Source organism: Motacilla alba, chromosome Z (assembly GCF_015832195.1).
Source record: "Motacilla alba alba isolate MOTALB_02 chromosome Z, Motacilla_alba_V1.0_pri, whole genome shotgun sequence".
Taxonomy (NCBI): Eukaryota; Metazoa; Chordata; class Aves; order Passeriformes; family Motacillidae; genus Motacilla; species Motacilla alba.
In genome coordinates, this window is record NC_052046.1 from 20,538,820 (window position 1) to 20,558,712 (window position 19,893).

At 34.5% G+C, this 19,893-nt stretch overlaps 1 protein-coding gene across 1 annotated transcript in view; it reads left to right on the forward strand.

The window, feature by feature from the left end:
* CWC27 (CWC27 spliceosome associated cyclophilin) overlaps window positions 1-19,893 on the forward strand; it is a 97,080-nt gene that overhangs the window by 48,161 nt on the left and 29,026 nt on the right. The window contains exon 11 of the mRNA XM_038125902.1: window positions 18,465-18,562. Within this exon, the coding sequence (XP_037981830.1) occupies window positions 18,465-18,562 (98 nt within the window). The remainder of the gene's footprint in view (window positions 1-18,464; window positions 18,563-19,893) is intronic.

The window sequence follows — 19,893 nt, forward strand, 5'->3', positions numbered from 1 at the left end:
GTCTATTTATTAATACATTATTACTTCACAGTACAATGAACACAAACTGTTTTTCTCAGCTAAATTATGTGAAATATGAACAGCAGCCTTGTCTCACAAGTCAGAATTTTGAAGGATGTGATGGTGTGAATACTAAATTCACTTGGGAGTATGCTGCACTGCGTCCAAAACCTCTCGAACTCCCAGCTCCTGGGAGGAGACCTGCGCCAGGCTGAGAGCCGACACGCAGCTCAACTGGCAAGGGGAGGGGGGCACTACCCAGTGCAGCTTTTGGTCAATCACCGTAGGCTCCCAGGCAGCGCCTCGGCAGGAGTTTCAGGGATGCGGAGAAGGAAGGAAGGCGAGAAAAGAATGGTCCAAAGTTGGGGGGTGCAGTCCAGAGAAGTTTATCCCTCCAGGCAGGCCAGTCGAACAAAGGACCAAGGTTGAGGGGAACAGTAACTTATATAGGGGGTGGAACCTAGGGGTGGATACATTACACGAACCAACGGTAGAGAACTTGAGGGGTGGTACAGGTATAACTGATATCCCGGCCAGCGAATAGACAAGTGAATGGGGAGGGGCTTTGGCCCCTGATCCAATCATGTGGCAGAGAAGGGAGAACATTCTGGAAAGGGGGGCGGGGCTACCAGGTGATGGACAGGGATTCTGGGATGGGTTAACAAAATAAATCAGTGGAAATCAGTAGCAACAGAGGTGGAGGAATATAACTGACAACCTAGAGGGGAGGGGGGTGGAAGCCAATCATTGGGGAAGGTGGGAAAACCCCAGGCTGAACCACAACCTAACTGGGGGAGAAACTGGGAAATACCAACTTAATTAGAGCAAATTAAATAACGCACCACGACAGGAGAATGTGTTGGAAGGCATTTGTATAAAATATTTATCAACTACTCACAAAGTACCAGACTTAAAAGATACATAATTCTGCTTTGGTACTGGATTTGTCTTCCAATGGCCACAACCCCCAAAAATTGTAGAATTGTGAATTATGAAATTTCTGGTTTTGTTCACTAGAAATATTAATTGATTAGAATAATGAAAATAGCTGTCTAGCTTTTTCTTTACAAATTACTTTTTTTTTTTACAGTACCTACTAAAGAATAATGAAGCCTTAAAAGAAGTCAGTTATCCATTTTAATTTTTTAATGCATTTTGAGTACTAAACAGAAAATCTGTTTCCGAAGTATCCATGCTACTTTCATTATTTTTGAATTCCATTCAGTTTAGAACTACAACTGAATATAGTCTCAACCAAGTGCCTTCTGGCTTGGCTTACCAAAAAACTTAAAGATAAATTGATATGGTGCTGCAAGATCAATCGCCTTGAGAAGCTGTAATTGGCATTTTAATTTAATGTTAAGCTAATATGCTTGACTTTGCATTTGAGATTGCCTGAGTGTATATACAGTTATATATAACTGATCAGTGGACACAAGGTCATCTCTAAAGCTTAAGTGTCTACTCATGTCTGAGGATGTACAATAGCATATTTCTTATGGGAGTTTTCAAAGAACAAAATCAGAAAAGTTCCAAGATGCTGAAAGGAAGGGAGAATCAGAATATTTGAACTGAATATCAGAAATATTTTCCAAATTATGAAGCATAAGGAAAGGATTGTTTGAGATATTTATACTAAGAGTATCAAAAAGCAGTACGTGTCTCATAGGAAAGAGGAAGCAGATAAACTAAGTAACCTAGTAGATCTTCTGCATTTTCTTCATCCAGCTTTAAAAATAATTTGCTACAAATTTTGAACTATCCCTTTTTAGCTGTTCCAAGAATCAGTTTAACATTTGTCATATCATTTTTGTGCTGGAACTTCAGCCAGGGCTGGTATGACCAGAATATTAATTCCACAAAATTTTTTAAAGAGAACTGTAAATATAGCCACAATGCTGTCTTTAGTTTTGTTTGCATTGTCTGTGGGTTTCATGCTACTACGTGGTTCTTCCTATTGACTAACTGCACTTTTTACTATCTTCCCTAGATTTTTTTCTTGCACTTTTCAAAACAGTGTTCATTTCTGCCTGTATTTTAATTTTTATAAGTATGTTAATGCATCTCTGGTTTCTTACTGCAGATAAGAATTATTTAGCGTCTGCAGATTTTTATTAATATTCTGTTTACTGTCTGATTTGTAATTTAGCCAAGTCAGTTTACACAAAATAGCTAGTAAAGAAATACAGAGTTATGAAAAATATCAACAAATTCGTAACACAAATGATCACTGAAAGGTAAGATTTATGGCACTCAATGAATGATGACTGTGTAAAAATCAAAGGAGCAAGAGCAAATATTTCTGAATAACCTGGTTACATATAACATGCTTATCTTGTGTGTGTTGCATCAATATAACTGCAGCTCAATCATTATGTGAAATAAAACACTTTTTACATTAGTAGTATTTAGTCTGAGCTTAAATTTTGTGGAAGTGCAGTGCATCTGTATTAGCAGACACACAATGATTTTAAAAAAAAATCTGCTAGCAGATGGTATTCAACAAAGAGTACTATTGTTTCAGTATGAGATGCTTCAAATGTTCTGGGCATTTAGCCCAGACAGAGCCATTTTTCCTATAGTATGTGATCAGGCAATAACAAAAAGAATGAAAATAGAGGTGTCAGTCCATATAAAAATATTTTTATAACTTAATATATCTAACAAGTCAGTGGCAATTATTAAACCAAGTTAAATTAACAAAACTGATCAGATCATTCTTTTTACATTTTCATGTCTCTCCAAACAGTTATTTGGCATTCTGCCTCCTAGGAAAAATGAGTTTGGAAAGTTAAGCTACCTGCTGGTACTGTTTAAATGCCCACAGATAACATAACTCAAGCTGCCTGGTGCCTGAAAGTGAGTGTTGGGGCAATCAACAGGAACAATAAAAATCTGTTCAAACAGAAAATCCACAAATCCCAAGGATTTGGAGCCTCCCTGTGGATTTTGCACAAATTTTGCTGTTTTCAGCAGAATCTAAGCTTTTATTTTAAAGGTGAACTGCAAAGCTGAAAGGAAAATTGAGTTAATAAAATATGTGCTGAATCCCTTGCTCTCCTTCTGCAGCCTCCTAACTGAGGCTGTGTGCCACATGTGCTCCAAGTTTTTCTAAAAAAAAGCATCAAAACACTCAGTGTTTAAATATTATCTAAAACTTACTTGTTGACCTTAAGAATAAACCTTATCTCAATAATGTATTAACACTGAAGAATTTCTTAAATCCATTATTTTGTTTTCTTCAACTGACATGTCTGTCATCCCTCAATTTAGTCTCACTGTCTTTTTTCTGCATTTAACCCTTTAGAATACAAACTTTTGAGCATGCAGCTGTAACCTTCTATTTATAAGGATATTACAGATATAAAATAATTTTAGAATAAAATGTGGTACAGCTGGCTTGAATGAGGATTGACTGCTGATTTTAGTTTGCAAGCATTTTCCCAAGTATTTTTAGATGTAAATTGTAAAAAACAGATGGACTCTCACAGAAAATTTGAAATATGGTAACTTAAGTGACATGAGAGTGTTTTATATGAAGTATTTCAATTGACATTCCTTACTTGAGAATATTTAGTCATAATCTTTGGTAGTTCAGTAAAAACAGGAACAGGATTTTACTGAATAATCAGCAAATGAAAACCAGATCCCAAAATGCTGATAATGATAAAAGAGAAGTAACTAATACTCTAATACTATATTATAATACTATATAGTATACTGTACTGTATATATACTCTATGTATTACGATACTATACATTTTGAAGTAAAAACCTCTAAATATGTATTATTTTTTATGTTGTTATGCATAGACTTCATGATAGAAAGGAATTTTTTTAATATAAGGAAAAAGTAACATTGAGGATCTTGAGACCCATTATCTGTGTCCAGTGATCCTTATTGTTTTAGCACCGATTAACAGGTGCAGTGAAGAAATTAAACATGAGATGAAAAATAAAAAGAATATTGGCAACTTTTTTACCTTATGTTGCTGTAGAAAGACTACTTCTTGGTATGATCTTTTTATCTTTTTCTTTATTGACTGTCAATAATTGTTCTTTGCCAGTAATTTTAGTAAGAAAATTTAAAAGAAAGGGGCATCCTTTGTTTTCTAAGTGCAGATATCATTATTATTTTAACTGTCTATCTAACTTTTTATGCACTGATTTTTGTTGGTTTATTGGTATACTTTAGTATTTTTAGGTATATTCTGATTCTAAATTCCAAGCAGCTTAGAGATAACACACTATTTAATGCTAAGTGGTTGCAACAAATAGACTCCTGAAAATTCTAAGACTTTTTCATGAAACAGAGTTTGCCCTTAATATTTCTGTACTTAATTAAAACCTGTGTTGCAAGCTTTGTTATGATGCCATAAGCCTGTTTTGTTTCCAAAGTAGAGATGAACTTTTTGTTCCTTAATCCCAATGAACACTGTCTTCAGCAGGTGATAGAAATGTTTCTTTGCGTTGCAGCTGGTTTTCTTGTCTGTTTAATGGAACTTGCCTGTACCAAGAATAATTTGCATTCATTGCAATAGTTTATATTGCAGGATATTTCCTAATTGAAGCAGTTACACATGGTATAAAATGCATTCTAAGTAGCAGAAATGCTACTTAGCTCAGAAATGCTCAAATATAAGGTTAGTTTTCCTTGTATACTTACAACTAATTGTTTGGAAATGTTTCAGCCTCAACATTTTAAGCCTATGTAATTAATAGATCTGTCTGGTTTTGTTTGGTTAGTTTTTGGTTTTTTTTCGTTTTGTTTTTGTTTTTTTTTTTTTTATTTCATGTTGAGATAGGTGTAATACATTAAACTGTACTTACAATAACCCAGTAGAATTATTTATATATAAAGCAGTGTATAAAACCAAAGGATTGGAGATTGCACTTGCAATACAAATAATTGATGTGGTTGTATATGCCAATCTGTTTTCTCTAAATTGCTATGACTACTAGAATAAAATGTCCTTTTGAACATCCTTAAATTGGCTTGATACAGATAATGTTCATTATTAGTCAATTACAAATCTTTGCAATCACACCTGAGTGTGGGATGATCATCTAAAGTTGACTGCTATTGCAACACAACGATTCAGGTCTAGTTTCAGATCTACTGAAAAAATAAAATGTCTTTGCCACTTGATTTAATTTTTGAGATGTGCTTTAGCTCAATTTAGAAATTCTTTTCATTCAGCCTAAAGAGCTATCAAAATGTTTTCTCTGGCTCACATATATTCCATGCTTAATTGATGTACAGGTGTGGGATAATAATGTAACAGGCACTTTGTAGCCATTCTTTTTTCACATGAGCAGGGAATGGGTAATGGGAAAACATTCTTACTTTGTAAGAATGTGAAATCTACCTGGAATATGAAGCAGATCAGCTCAAATATTCCTCTGTAAAATAACCTAGAGCTGAGATGGTGCTTGTACGACTCTGAAATAATGGACCTTACTTTTGGTTATTCATAGACTTCACAGATTATAACAGTTGTTATAGAAATGATCACTTTAATTTTATAAATTCTTTTGTAGTAGTCTTACTATGATGCTAATTTTTCACTGTTTTTTGTGACTCATATAGTCACAAAATTTTTAAAATTTTTATTTTTAAAATTAAAAAAACTAATGTATAGAATGTACTTCACACTGAAATACATGCTTTGATAACACTGTGGGGAAACTGGAATAGTTTTTCTGATTATGTATACATTGGTGTAATTAATTCAATAGTCTTTAGGCATTCTTCAGATAACTCTTATGTCAGATGTGGCATGATGGTTGAGCATTAAGTGTTCAATATGGAGGGAGTTTCCATGGGTCATAAATACTGAGTCAGGCTTTGATTGTATTTCAAAATCAATCTATTGGTTATTAATCCACTTCCTTGTTTTACCACTGATGCATTACATAAAATTAGAAAGCTTTTGCTTTTTTTATTACCACTGCATATCTCACAGTTGTTGCATAAAATAGGAGGATTATCTTTCTTGGAGCTGCAAAAAACTTAGTTTCCCTCTATTCAGAAACAGAAAATGACAAATCATTTTCGTAAGGAATATTTTTACATGAGCAATATTTAATTCCTAAAATCCATTTAAAAAATAAATACATTTATGAACTTTCAAACATGGAGCTCTCCAGTATGGCAGATATCACTCCTTGCATGTGTGCTACTAAGATAATAAGTGTCAAGTTTTAGAAACCATAACTGATTTAAGAATAAATTATGCCAAATTAGATCAAAGATCTGTTTAGCCAAATGTCCTGTCTCTCATGGTGGACAGAAGCAGTGTAGTGCTACAATACTACTGGGCAACTTTTTTCCAACAATGTGAAGTTCAAGGCTTATTTAGTCAAGAAGTTCATTTGGCCTTTTCTGTTTAATCTTCTGTGGTATATTTTTCTTCTGTGACTAGACCTAGCTGCTTTGAACCTGTTCATGATTTTGATCTGTTTGGTGTCTTGTGGTAATACATTCCTCAATTTAATTTTTAGCAGTGTAGACAATATTTCTTTTTATTTCTTTTAAATATGCTGTTTTGCTGTTTCATTTTGTACCCGCAAGTCCTTGTCATATGAAAAATAACAAATAACACCTGTAGCTTACATTCTGGTCAAGATATTTTTGTCCTCTGTTTGGATGTATTTTTTAGGCTCATTCAGATCTCCATTTATATTGTAATTCACCTTCCACACAAAATATCTGTAGCCAGAATCACTAATCACATCCTGTCTCTGATGTCTGGAATCTGATTTATGAACAAATTTTGACATGAGGATCTCTTTTATGGGACAGCCAGAAGGACTTGATGGCCCATTCTCACCAAAATCCCAGTTGAAACTGATCTGCTCCTTCTGTCAGCTTATTTAGATAGAGGAGGTCATAAAATCAGGCAGGGGGGTTTTAAAAAGTCCTCTTAACCAGCTTGTGTTCTGATACAGAAGCAGGGTTAGACTGAGCTAACAGTGTTTGACTAATGAATGAGCTGCATAATTTTTCCAGAGACAGAGAATTCACAGTATATTACTTGTAATTTGATTGCATTCTGTCATGCAACTCAGGAGGGTAATTGCCTGAAGTGCTGTGTTTACTGTGTATGTCTCTGTTTTCTGCCTTAAATAGGAGAAGGGAAAGCAGGAGTAGGAAGCTGCTCACAGAGAATCTTATCCAGCCTGTACCTAGCAATCTCTGTCTTCAGGAGTTCCTCAGAAGAAGTATGATGTAAATTGTTTTGACAGTGGAAATCCTGGCTTTTGACTTTCCCATAGTGTCCTACATCTCTACCCTGTCACATCATGTACATGTGGTTCCTGCATGTGACAAAAGAGGGCTTGGGAAAAGCAGATGCTGCAGCTAGGTTCTTTTCTTGCTGCCAGAAAAATTCTTTCCAGTCTGCTCTCTCTTGTCTGGATCAGAGGAGCCCCTAGAAGAGGGAGCAGCCAGGGAGGATCCCCAGGCTGGATGAATCACCCTGTTGGATCCTTTGAGGCTCAAATAGTACTATTGGAAGAAGGAGGGGAGTTTTGTTTTGAGTGAGGCTCAGTGATTGTTTCTAGACTTGAAACATTCTGCAGACAGTCTTCAAACTGGCATTAAGTTGATGACATTTTTATGGACAAAAAAGCAATTTTATGTAAAATTGACATTTGGGAAAAATTAAATTATTTTCTCTTCAGATATCTGCTCATTTCAAGTCTTAGCAAAAAAAAAAAAAATCTGTAGTTGCTTGCAGAGGAATACATTAGGTAGATTCTATAGGATGTTTAGCTGATCTTTCAGACATTTCAGCATTGATCCTGAGAGCACCTCAAGACATACTTAATCTCAAGCCTTTTTTACATTATTAGAACTACCAGCTACTGTGTACTCAGAGTTCCCAGTTGTAGTCTGCAGTAGCAAATCATTTTAACGTGATTTGGGTTTTTAAAATACCAGTTACACAGAGAGTGCAGAGCAGACTCACTCAGAAATAATGTTGACATTTTGTAATAGGGAAGAATGTTAAAATCTATAAATGTCTAGGCCAGCTAGCTCTATAAAAGACTTTTGGCAAAATTATTTTTTTAATACGGTTCTTCAATGTAATTACAAATGAAACTTGTTTATTTAACACTGCTTCTATTATAGAATTTACTGTTTTGTATTGACAGGTAATATGGTAGATCAGAAAATAACTGTATATCTGTAGTGACTATATTTTACAGTGTCTGATAGGTTTTTATGGAAACCATTTGGTGATCTCATCAACAACAAGTCTATTGTTTCATTACTATCAGATTCAGTGGGTTTGTGATTAAATCAGCAGAATGGAGAACATGAAGGGAGTGCTGTTCACTTTGCAATCATTTCCATCTGTTAAAAATTTTTATCAGATGTTGGGAAACAGCAGGCAAAACTCAGAGCAGGTGTTTTATCCAATTTCCAAGAAATGGTGATATATAATTGGCATATATTATGTTCTTAGTTTAATCTGTCCAGTTAGATGTTTTAAATAACCTATGGTATACCAGTATTAGTAGAATATATAGAAAGCTATTTCCATCATCCCTCGTATTATATTCTTTCTGGTGCTGATACAAATATCTTGGTGCTTAGTAATCATGAGCACTGATGACACTTTATATGAAATGGGGAGTCAGAGTGAGACTTGTAGAGAAAAACTTCCATTTGGCATATGCTGCGGTCTGAAGTCTCTTTGCCTCCATTGATTATGTAGGAATCTGCAAGTGGAATTGTCTGGCCAGTGGCCAGTACCATTGCCTTCAGAGAATTGGGAAAGGAATCCATCAGCAATATCTCTAAGCTGATTTGTAATTAGGTGGTCCCAAAGCATAGAGTATTCTATTTCTTCTGAAATTAATTTTTAGCACTAACTGTTCTAAATAGGTGTTTCTGGTTTTCATGTAAATGTCAGACATACCTTTAATAATGTGAAGGTTTTTTACCCCAAAGAAACTGTGGTCTCATCTGAAAAGTAAAAAATATTTTATCTTTTCTAAATTACTGAGACATTACCGAGTGCCTCCTTGCCTAGATATTAAAAGTTTGCAGTAAGTAGTGGTTTTACTACACTTTTGCATTTTTCCTCTGTCTCATCTTCTTCTGAAATGAGTAGTTCCTTTTTTCTTCATCTTCAGGTCAGGGGTGATTTTTCATGATGGGAATAATCTTGGTCATCTTTTCTGGAGTTTCCTGTATTACTGTATTGGCAATTTTGGCATAGGATATTCTGTTTCATTTATATTATTCTAAATGGATTAATATTGGCTGTCTCTTGTAGAGCCACTATAATAATTCTTGGTTTATTATCCTTAATAAATGTGCATTTTCTGTTACTGTTTTCCACAACTACAGACTGATAGAGTTCTTCATTGTGCTGTTACTGGTTAAGTTCATATGCTTTTTTCATGAACTTGTTCTGTTACTTTAGAGTAACAGTCCTTGTAAAGAGTAGAAGGACTTCACTCTGCGGGATATTCTTCAGTTTTGTAAGATAATTTTATTAGAGTTTCTGAGAACTTGCTTGTTCCATTTTTCATTCCTGGGCTAAAACCATGAGAAATCACCATATTTTGTCTGGAATTGGCTGAATTCCTGATTTTGGATCTTCTATAAATGTATTTCACTCCATTTATTCGGAGTATTTAACCTGAAGTAATAATTTATTTATACTGAAATGAACAATATAATTACTTATTCTTGTCTTAATCTAGGTAATTTTTTTCTCTCTGCGCTTTATTTTCAATCCGCTTTTCACCCTTTTCTCTCTCTTTCAAGGGCACATTGTATAGGCTTTTTGAATATATAAAGCTGTTCATCTTGTTGTCCATGACTTGTTGATTTTTGCTTGAGTAAAGTAAAGTTGAGTACTTGCTTAGTTACTTCAAACAGAAGCTGTCATGACGTCCACTGTCCTGTCCTTGGTTATCCCTTTTGTTCTAGAGATGCAGTGTTTGTTATTACTTGGTCATCTGATACAACATTGGTTTTAAGGTGAGTTAGTGAAACAGTAATTTCTGATTTCCTTTCTGAGGATGTACTCTGGAGCTTTATCACACTAAAGTTGGTTGAAATTTACCCTTCTGACACCTTTGTCTCTCTGTTCTTGTTTCATCTTTATGTCCAAATCAGATCAAGTTCTTGGAGAGTTACTCCCTAGAATCTTCTTTTGAGAAAGCTGACACAAATTAATCATTTATCCAATCAGCAGTGATTTTATTTTACTTTATTATTCTCTTTAATCCCATGTGACCTAGTGACCTCTTGCTCCTTTTACTTTTCTTGTTTTAATTAAATCAATTATTTTAGCATTAAACTTTCAGCTGTTTCCTCTTTAAAACTCATCTTTACCCCTTTAATACACTTTGTAACCTAAGACCTTTTCTAATCTATTCTGAGAGCTCTAGCTTTAGATTTACAGAAGCAAAATTCTTCTAAAAATTATTTTACTGCTTGCTAGTCACACTAATTAATTACTCATCTTTCTGGTCCATTTTTTTGTGAGTTTTGCATTGCAAGAATACTTTTGGGATTTTTTTTTTTTTTGTGTGCACCCTTGCTACTTCTAAAGTGTTTATTAGTTTTATCTAAGGTATTAGAACCTGCTTGACTTTTCTGGTGAAACCACACTTCTAAGATTTCATATCCAGTTACAGATTTGGTTTGCTTCCCCTAAGATAGTAGAACAATATAAGACAATGATCTAGATATGAAAATAAGAATATTAAAGATGCTTATTAGTGACTAATAGAAAAAAACATGTTGAATTGGTTTACTAAAAAAGATTCTGCTAAATTGACCAGCCTATAGGTGTTTCCTCAGCCATGGTAAGCTTTTCTCTAGGCTAAATATTCATAACAAAATTTATTTGGGATTATTCTGGAGGATATGGTTAAAATTAAAGAGAGGGAAATACAGAAGAAGAACAAGAACTGCAAAATAAGCAAGAAGTTGGTCAAAAGAGAATGTAAAGTATGTTGAAAGCTATTGTTTTGGGTCAAATTTAAGGCTAGTTCTAATTCCAGGTTTTCAGTAATACTTTAAATAAATAAAAAAAAAAAATTAAAAAAAAAAAAAAACCAAAACAAAAAAAACCTCACCAGAGTTTGTTAACAGAAGCTTGTAAATACTATGAAGTTGGAAACTAATGTTAATGAGGCAGGACTATCCTAATACAAAATCATATGATCTCAAAAGCTTGAATGATAGAAATAGGGTGAAGTTTAAGAGTCATACAATCACACAGTAAGGAACAAAACCAAAAATTCCTCCTGCAGGCCGTCATTCAGAAATGACAGAGTAAGAGGAAGACTTCTTAATTGCAACAGTTCTGCTGTGCTATGAGGTGTGCTATTGAAAAAAAAAAAAAAAACAAACCGCAAACCTACTTCTATCAAGCACTAAGCTAGGCATTTGCAATCCAGATAGATACAGCATTGGTCTGGATGAGAGATGCTGGTCTCCTCTTTTTCTTGTTTTGCTTAACAGTTGTTAACTATCTTGCAGTAAACAAAGTTAGGTTTTCATCTTAAACTGAAAAAAACTTAGAGTCTCCTATCTGTTCCAGGATCTGCTGTGAAAATAGAAGGTTCAGATAGTGCATAAAATCAGCCTTAATATATATGTGGTATATGATATATGCTTCTATACATACCCAAATGCAGACATCTGCATTTTCTGGCAGTGTAACTGGTGGCTGAACAATGTAGGCAAAGGAAGTTTATAGTGAAAGCCAATACCTTTTATTAAGCAAACTGTGGAAGAAAAATAAACTAGCTGAGGAAAATCTTGTGTGCCCTGAAACCTGTGGGGTTTTTTCCTTCTACATCTGTGTTAGTAACCATAATAAAATATATTGCCTCTGCTTTGGTATCTTTTTTGCGCAGGTTTGTACTTCCTGTTCAGCTTATGGGCCCTGTTGTTTGCTGAGTTTCTCCCAGTAGAGTCAAATGGTAACGTTCTTCATCAGTTTCAGTTGTGAGAATTCACTGCACAGTATTGGGACTGCTGATATACCACATAGCTTACATAGCTATACATAGTTCAGTATGTATAATTAAAACAGAGTGCCAGTTTTCTGAAGTGTTAGTGGTGTGATGCACCTATTCACACTCAGTGTTATGGTAGTGAAAAGACAGTAACAGTTGACCATGTAGTCTTTAATAAAAGATGCCAGTCCTTTTAGATTTCATCACTGAAATCTTTCCTAGGTAAAATATATAAAGCTATAATACTGGTGATTCATCCATAAATTAATTCAGTGCAGAAGTTTTTAACATTTTATTTCTAAAACACAGAATTGCAGTACTAATTGCAAATTGTAACAGATACTGCTAAAGTCAAACGCAACATTAACTGTCAGCCTTACTGTTGACACAGGTGGCCATGCAGGACCCAGCAGCTATATTAAAATGTTTCATCTACAGTTTTCCAATGTCAAGACTGCTGAATATGTCTACCACCATTTTATATCATCATCTTATTTGAGATACAGTTGCAATACACCATTTGCAGAAAAGACACAGATAGATGTCTGACTTCTACAGCAAAACCAGGCGGGCAAAGAGACAAAGTGCATATTCCAAATCCATAATTTTTATTCTCATATTTACAGTTGTAAAATTCTTGCAGTACCAGAGATGAACAGTAATGTGAGCCAGACAAAAATAAGATTCTTGAACCCTAGAAAAGTCTTAGATGTACATGCCAAATGGGGAATTTGCTATCCATTCCAAGAATTGCATGTTCGGAGATACCCCAAGGAGCAGAAGGGGGAATATCACAAAAGGCTTCAAAACTGACGGTGTAGAGCAGAACATTTACCTTGATAATACATAGGTATCTTCTACATATTCTGCAATTCAACTAGTTGTGCAAACATTACAATTTTTTTTTTTATCATTGGGGTTCTCTATTTAAAAATAGTATTTGTATTTTAACTTAGAATTGGAACTTTCAAACCGAATATTATGCATTTTTCAAGAGTGTCTAGCAGAAAACAAAGCTATTATCTGCACAGAGATTTCTGTTTTCTTTCTCATTGCCTCTGGTGTTATTAAGGTGTCTGATTGTCAGTTCTAGAATAACCTTTCCATATAAATCATGGGCATTGAAAATTAACATTAATAAATATAAGAATGAGAACATGAAATGTGCTTTTAATGGAATTAATACATTTGGGGAAAGATGTGGCTGCCTGTAAGGCAGGGGGTAGAATCCAGGACTTCCTTCCAGGCTATTAGTTTACATGATGAAAGGATAATATGGTACTATAGCTTGATTTTTATTTGGTTTATCTAAACGGAATTAAAATCATCTCTTCTGCTATGAAATTAACATGAGAAGTGTGGAAGTACTTCAGTAATAGTTTTATTTTATTAAGATATTATAGGATTCTGCTCATGTAAAAATTAAACTTATGTAATAATCTTGGCATACTTTTACTATTTATAACATTCTAGAATTGCTTTTAAAATTAATAAGAGTATATTAGGTTGTTTTCTTTGTTCTAATATGCTTACTTGGAACAACACTTCCTAAATAATGTTAACGTTTAAGGATAACCAATTAGTAATTTTCTTTTGATGTTACTGAATGAGAAGACAGCAAAGGCAAATGGAAGGAAATTGTCTTTAAAAAAATCTAAGCAATGTAATTAAAATACTAAAAAAGAAGGGAAAATAACATGCTATGCCATCAAAAATAATAATTTAATAATTACTGCAGCACTTCCCTGAATTAATTCATGTTTCAACCATGACTTGCATTCTAGAAAAACTCCAGGCCCAGTGATGAAGATGCCATGATTTTTCTGTTGTTTAGTCTCTGATAGTTCCTCCATTATAAATTTACATTTATCTCAGTAAATGCTCCGACTGGGAGGTGATCTGTATTGTTTTGCCACCACCTAAATATTTCAGTTTTGAAAGACTGTGGTCTTGTTTAATACTGGTTGTACCAGCATCCGTGAATGACTGTGTGCTAGGGTAACCTCAAGGAGTTTAAGCCTCTCTAGGGTCTTACATGGAGTTTAGAGATGGAGTAGTGAATACTCCGAATTGTAAGGAAGTTTAGGGAGTTGGGGTAAATTTGGAAATGCACAGAATGCAAAGTTTTCCAGCACTTTGTGATTGGATTACAGCATCAAACGAATCTTGGCGTCTTCTGAGATTTGTCATCACTGGATGGGAATAGCTGAATTAGTTTTGAATATATGCAGCCTTTTTTTTTTCCCCCTAAATCACAGTTGAATAACATACTGTGCGCCTCTAGGTCTTATTTGTGTCTATATATAATATATTTTTTATTTGTTAGAGACTTGGTGTGCCTAAATAAGTACAGGAGTTACGGTTTATATACATGCGTGCAGAAGCCTACAAGTTCAAAGAGGCTTATATATGTATGCAGAGAAGGAGGAATGGTTTTGGACTTGTGCATAGCAATCATGAACGTATGATCACTTACACCAAAGTCACAATTACTGTTTATTTCTGTAATCAGTTCTCTTTTATTTTGCCAAAGTGAAGTCAAATACAGAACTTACTGTTTTTAATAAATTTACTTCGTAAATTCATTTGTAAATTAATTACTTTCAGAAAAACACCTTCAGTACATGGCACTCAGAAACAATTTTATCCATTTAACCTAAAATATTTGGCTACATTTCCAACTGATCTTATTTCTTACTAACTGTGTATTATTCTGATTTAAAATACAAAAGAAAAATCATATATATACATACTAGAAAATTGAAGTGAGGAATATATATTATTAAGAAGATAACTGCTGAAAATAACTTCCATCTCTCTGGGGGCCACACTGCTTTGATGCAGCCCAGGACACAGCTGGCTTTCTGGGCTTGGAGTGCACACTGATGGGTCATATTCATGTTCTCATCCATGAGCACCTGCAAGTCCTTCTCAGTAGGGCTCATGTCCTCCCTCATCTTTTAGGATTAAACATTTTCAGATAACAGGGTTAGCTAACTTAAGTGTAAGAACTTTGGTGAAAATGTAATGCTTTCTGGTTTACTAGTGTTCATTTTAATAAAAGTCAGAAAACTACCAGAATTCAAAGAACAGAACTACTGTTTCATTGTGATATGAATGATACAGAGAAATGAAGTAAAGTTAGCCTTCCTTCACTCCTAACCAGGTATAATAGAATGGTTTCATACACTCTTCAGAAGAAAAGGAAATTACCAAAGTTAAAATTAAGGCAAGTTAGTGTGATTTTGTAGGTAGTAGATAACTGTGTTTCCTTTTGGGAAAATTGGAGGCAGGGAATTATATGATACAGCTTCAGAAAGTGTTGACTCTTTGATTTAGAGAAATAACTGAACTTCTGCCGTGTTTATAGTACAGGTAGGTTTGTACCAGGCATTTATTTGAAAGCAGGTGATATTCTTAATTTGTTTTTTGGAAGTCATCATTAGAAATTAATAGAGTACATGTCAACAGACTACTATGAATAATTTGAATTTAATACCTAAGTTGGCACAATACAATAAAAAATATCCTTGTAATATAACAAAATGCTGTGTTTTACAGCTGAAAATCAAAAATGCAGGTTGTGCCTGCAGGGCAGTACAAGAGCTGAATGACATTTTAGAAAGAAATGACGAAGAAGTGAATTGAGAGTTATTATGGAAAATGAGTGCTCGGTGCAGTGTTGACCTTATGTTCCTTTTTGAGTTAGGAACAGAGTGCACCACCAGCAGAGACTTGCGGGAAAGCTGAAAAACCCATCAGTATATCTGATTCTGAATTCCATCTTCAGAAGGACTAAGGAAATACTACAGGGAATTCTGGATTAGACAGATGTGATTAAAGTGAATATTAGGAGACCATTCTTTTAAAAAAAGCTCTTTAAAAAGAGTATGAATTAATATGCTAAAGAGAAGCCAGAGCAGTGACCATAATTAACAATGTAGAGTTGTTGTTTCTTGATTGTGCATTCAGATAGTTTACTAGGAAAGCTGGTGCTGTCACCATACATGGTGTCTTCAGGGTGTAACTAGATTTCAGCACAAGGTTACCTATTCATAATTCTTAACATCTGGAGTTCCTATCAGTTCACTGTTCACAGTCCTGTCAAACCAAGGCACAGCTGAACCAGAAATTCAAATGGAATATCACTATAAATTTTGTTGATAAAATCATTTTATTGTACTGAGTAGAATCTGAAAATTCTGGTGTTACGAACCATTTGGCTAGATCCTTTTCAGTCTTCTGCAGAGAAAGGTTACATCTGCTCTGGCAGTATCTCTGCATGTAGAGTAGAAGTTTCCAGGCTGCAGAAACTTGGAAAAAGAAGAAGAAGCAGGAAGCAAGAGAAACAGGAGAACCTGCTGTGGCTGTGGAATCAAGGGAGCAATGAGACAAGGATGGAGCAGAGAGCTGTACTTTTATAGCAACAGAAACTTTCCAGGGATAGCAGGCACTTACATAATCAATTACAAACTAACAGCTATGTTATGTGAAACTGAATGCAAATTTACTGCATGCAAAGATGAAATGATTGCCTTTCTCACCAACCTGCTTTGGCAAAGTCACCTAGGAATAAAAAAATATGTTAAGTGTGGAGTCTGTAAACAGAGCCAAGTATCAAAGTTGTTTATTGTCCTAGTACTGATCATAGAAAGGTCTTGAAGAAATATTTTGGAGTTAGACTTTCTAAGAGTTAAGATTTTCTGTGTTCTGTGTGAAAACCTCTTTCAACTGGGGAAAAAGCGGAGTGGGGTAGCTAGTTCATTGTTCATGCTGCAGTAGTGTTTAGCTATCTAAGGGAAAGAGTAAGTGGGGTCCCCCTTACAGGAAACTTCTGATGTGCTAGACTCTGTTATTCCCAAGTGCCATTTGTAACCCATTCTCTCTGTGTTGCTATCACTGTCTGTCACTAAATATTTTAAACTTACAACCTTATATTGATGTGTGTTGTTCCTGCTGTGCAACTTCAATAAGAAAATGTTGCAGCATACTATAAAGTATTGTAATGCAGCTTTTTACAGTTTCACCCCCAATTTATAGAAAAGCAATGGAGATACTTGGATCAAAAATCTCTATCTCTTTTTCCCCTATGATTTTCTTTTCAGGTAGAAAAGTAGAACTGTAGTTTTTTGTAAAAGCTGTTAATCTTGCTTAGCGCAGCTTCTGCCATGCTGTTGAAAATAAAGACCTTCTGATGTGGTTGGCTGAATAACTTTACAGTGATAGTCTTCTTTGCTACTGTTTTTTGCTAGTGCTTTTTGCAAGTGTGTTTCTGTATTTGTGCATATACACAAATGACAACGAAAATCAAAAGTAGTCATCACCCAACAGTTCCGAGTCTTTTGCCTAGAAAAGGGTGTAGTCCATAGTGGTATTACAGATGAAAATTCAGGTACATAAAACAATTGCAGGGGAAAAATGCTTGCATGTCACGTTCCTGCATTGTAGTAATTTCTGCAGTTAATTGATTGTGATGAAATTTAAATCAACCAGAACCTAATTTAAAGCTAAAAAAATTTTAAAGTGCAAAGTACAAATTCTAACATCAGAAAAATTTGAATTAATTATCAGTTCTTTCCCACTGGTAACCAGTAGATGGTTGCAAATCGGCATGAACTGAAATAAAATTTAAATTCAATTTACAGAAGAGCTTTTTTTGCAGTGAGGGAGGTTAAGAAGTAGTTGCCCAGAGACTTTTTGGAGTCTCCATTTTTGGATATTCAAAACCTGACTGGACAGTGCTCTCAGCATCCTCCTGTATTTGGCCCTCAATTGAACAAGGAACCTGGACTGTCTGATCTTCGGAGGTCCCTTAAAAATTGTAATTCTGTGAAGAAAAATATTTCATTTTATATTGGCACAATGACTTGAAAATTTTAGTTTCTTTTCATTTCTTTCAGTTTCTTTTTTCTGGTGGTATCTCATTAGGTATTTGTAGGATGAAAGTAATTTTCATCTTAGTAATATATGCTTACATATGTTTCATGTCTTTGTCACTGAACAACTGCATTGTTTGTCCAGCCAAAAAATCCAGGAAAAATCCTAAGATTTATTACTTGAGCAAACTAAATTTTATAACACATGCAATAATATTAGGCAGTACCTCTGTTTCAGATTCTCTTCATGTGCTTCTCATGGCTAATTAGAATGTTAAATGTTAAAATTTATGTTAATATTAAATGTTAAAATTCAAATGGGGATTCCTTCTTCTATTATTCATTTCCGTAACATATTTCTAATGGGGTCTTAAAGTAAGATGTCTCTTAATGTTCTTTTGTTATCCCTGCTAATGAAAATAATGGACTTTCTGAGGTCCCAAGTGACTTTTAAGCCGTGTTCTTAGCATCAGTGAGTCTGTACCTTCCCTTTGTTTATATCGAAAATCTATGCCCATTAACTTTGATTCTGTTTCTTCTGAGTAGTTGTAAATCTCAGAAGAATATTCCTGTGAATGTTTCTCTTTGCAGTGAGGAGCTACGGAAGGAAGCCCGACAGCTGAAACGAGAACTGCTGGAAGCAAAGCACAAAAAAGAAGAAAGAGCTTTAAAACCCAAAGAGAAAGAAGGTAAGAGGTTTTGTGTAGATCTCCACTTAACATTCTGGTTTTAAAGGGTTTTTTGGTTTTGTGTTTTATAGATGTACATAAATGTGGACGATTGTTGAAATGTAGATTTTTTTTTTCTTTCCCTAGGGATAGTGGTAATGTAATGATGCCAGTATGTAAGGAAATTATATAAGTAGCATTTGTTCTCAAATCAGGTAGTATTTCTCCTTCTATGTGTTTATTAGTTACATCCATGCTGTGACCTCTTGACTTGCAAGGTCTTTTTGACTTTCTGACTTGGAAAGGTTCTTAAATGCAGACGGGTAACTTTGAATTCAAAGCTACCAACTTCAAACTTTCATGTATTGTAAGACACTGATGGAACTCAAATTCACAAAGTCACTACCATATTTATTTTCCTTAAACCTTAACAAAATGGGATCTTCAGCTGTCCTCTTCTTTGTCAGACAGTTTTTATATTCTGTTTCTTTTTAAATGTGTATAAATTGCTACATTTATAATAGCATGTAAAGTGAACATTTTAGTCCAGAAGGATGGAACACCCTTTATTGGCCAAACTGAAGAAACAAAAAAGTGTATTTGAACACTGTGAGGTTGCGAGACACACTTTTAGAGTGGATTCTTAGTTCAGTTCTCAATACCATAGAAATATGAAAGAAAATATAAAACAATTTTTTTTCAAAATTCAGGTAACACAGTTTACAAGAGTGGTGTAAAATATAACGTAATTTTTAGAATAATTTGTGGACTCTCTTGAATAACAGGTGAGCTTGATCAGCATTTTGGCAAAGTAAAAAATACATGATGAATCTGCAGATGAAATCTGGCACCAAATGTTAAAAATTGCTGACTCTGAAAATGTTTTAGTAATCACTAGAATATAAGCTCTCACTGGCAAAAATAATGAATGTTGTCACTAGCTATGTAAAAAACTGTGAGTAGAGGTGTAGCAAAGGTAAACTGTAGTCCTTTTGAACATATATGATAAATTATCTTGAATAGTGCCATATATGGCAGTTCTAACACTATTGCTTAAACTTATCCCTGTTCTGGTGCCAGTCAGTGGACTTTGTAATTTGAGGAAATTCACCATTACAGTGACAGAATATAGTAATACTTGGGCAGTAATTGCTACTATGGTACAGTTTGGAAGGATACCTTCTACTCAAGCAAAGGGAGCTTATATACCAGGGTTGGTGGGGGCCTTCTGTTTTCTTTGAAATAAATAGCAGGCAGGCCATAAATCAGTTGAAAATCTGCAGGCTACAGCTAATGGTACAAATAATCTGGAATAATCTTGGTTTTCCTTTTTGTGATAGGAAGGGGTCTGT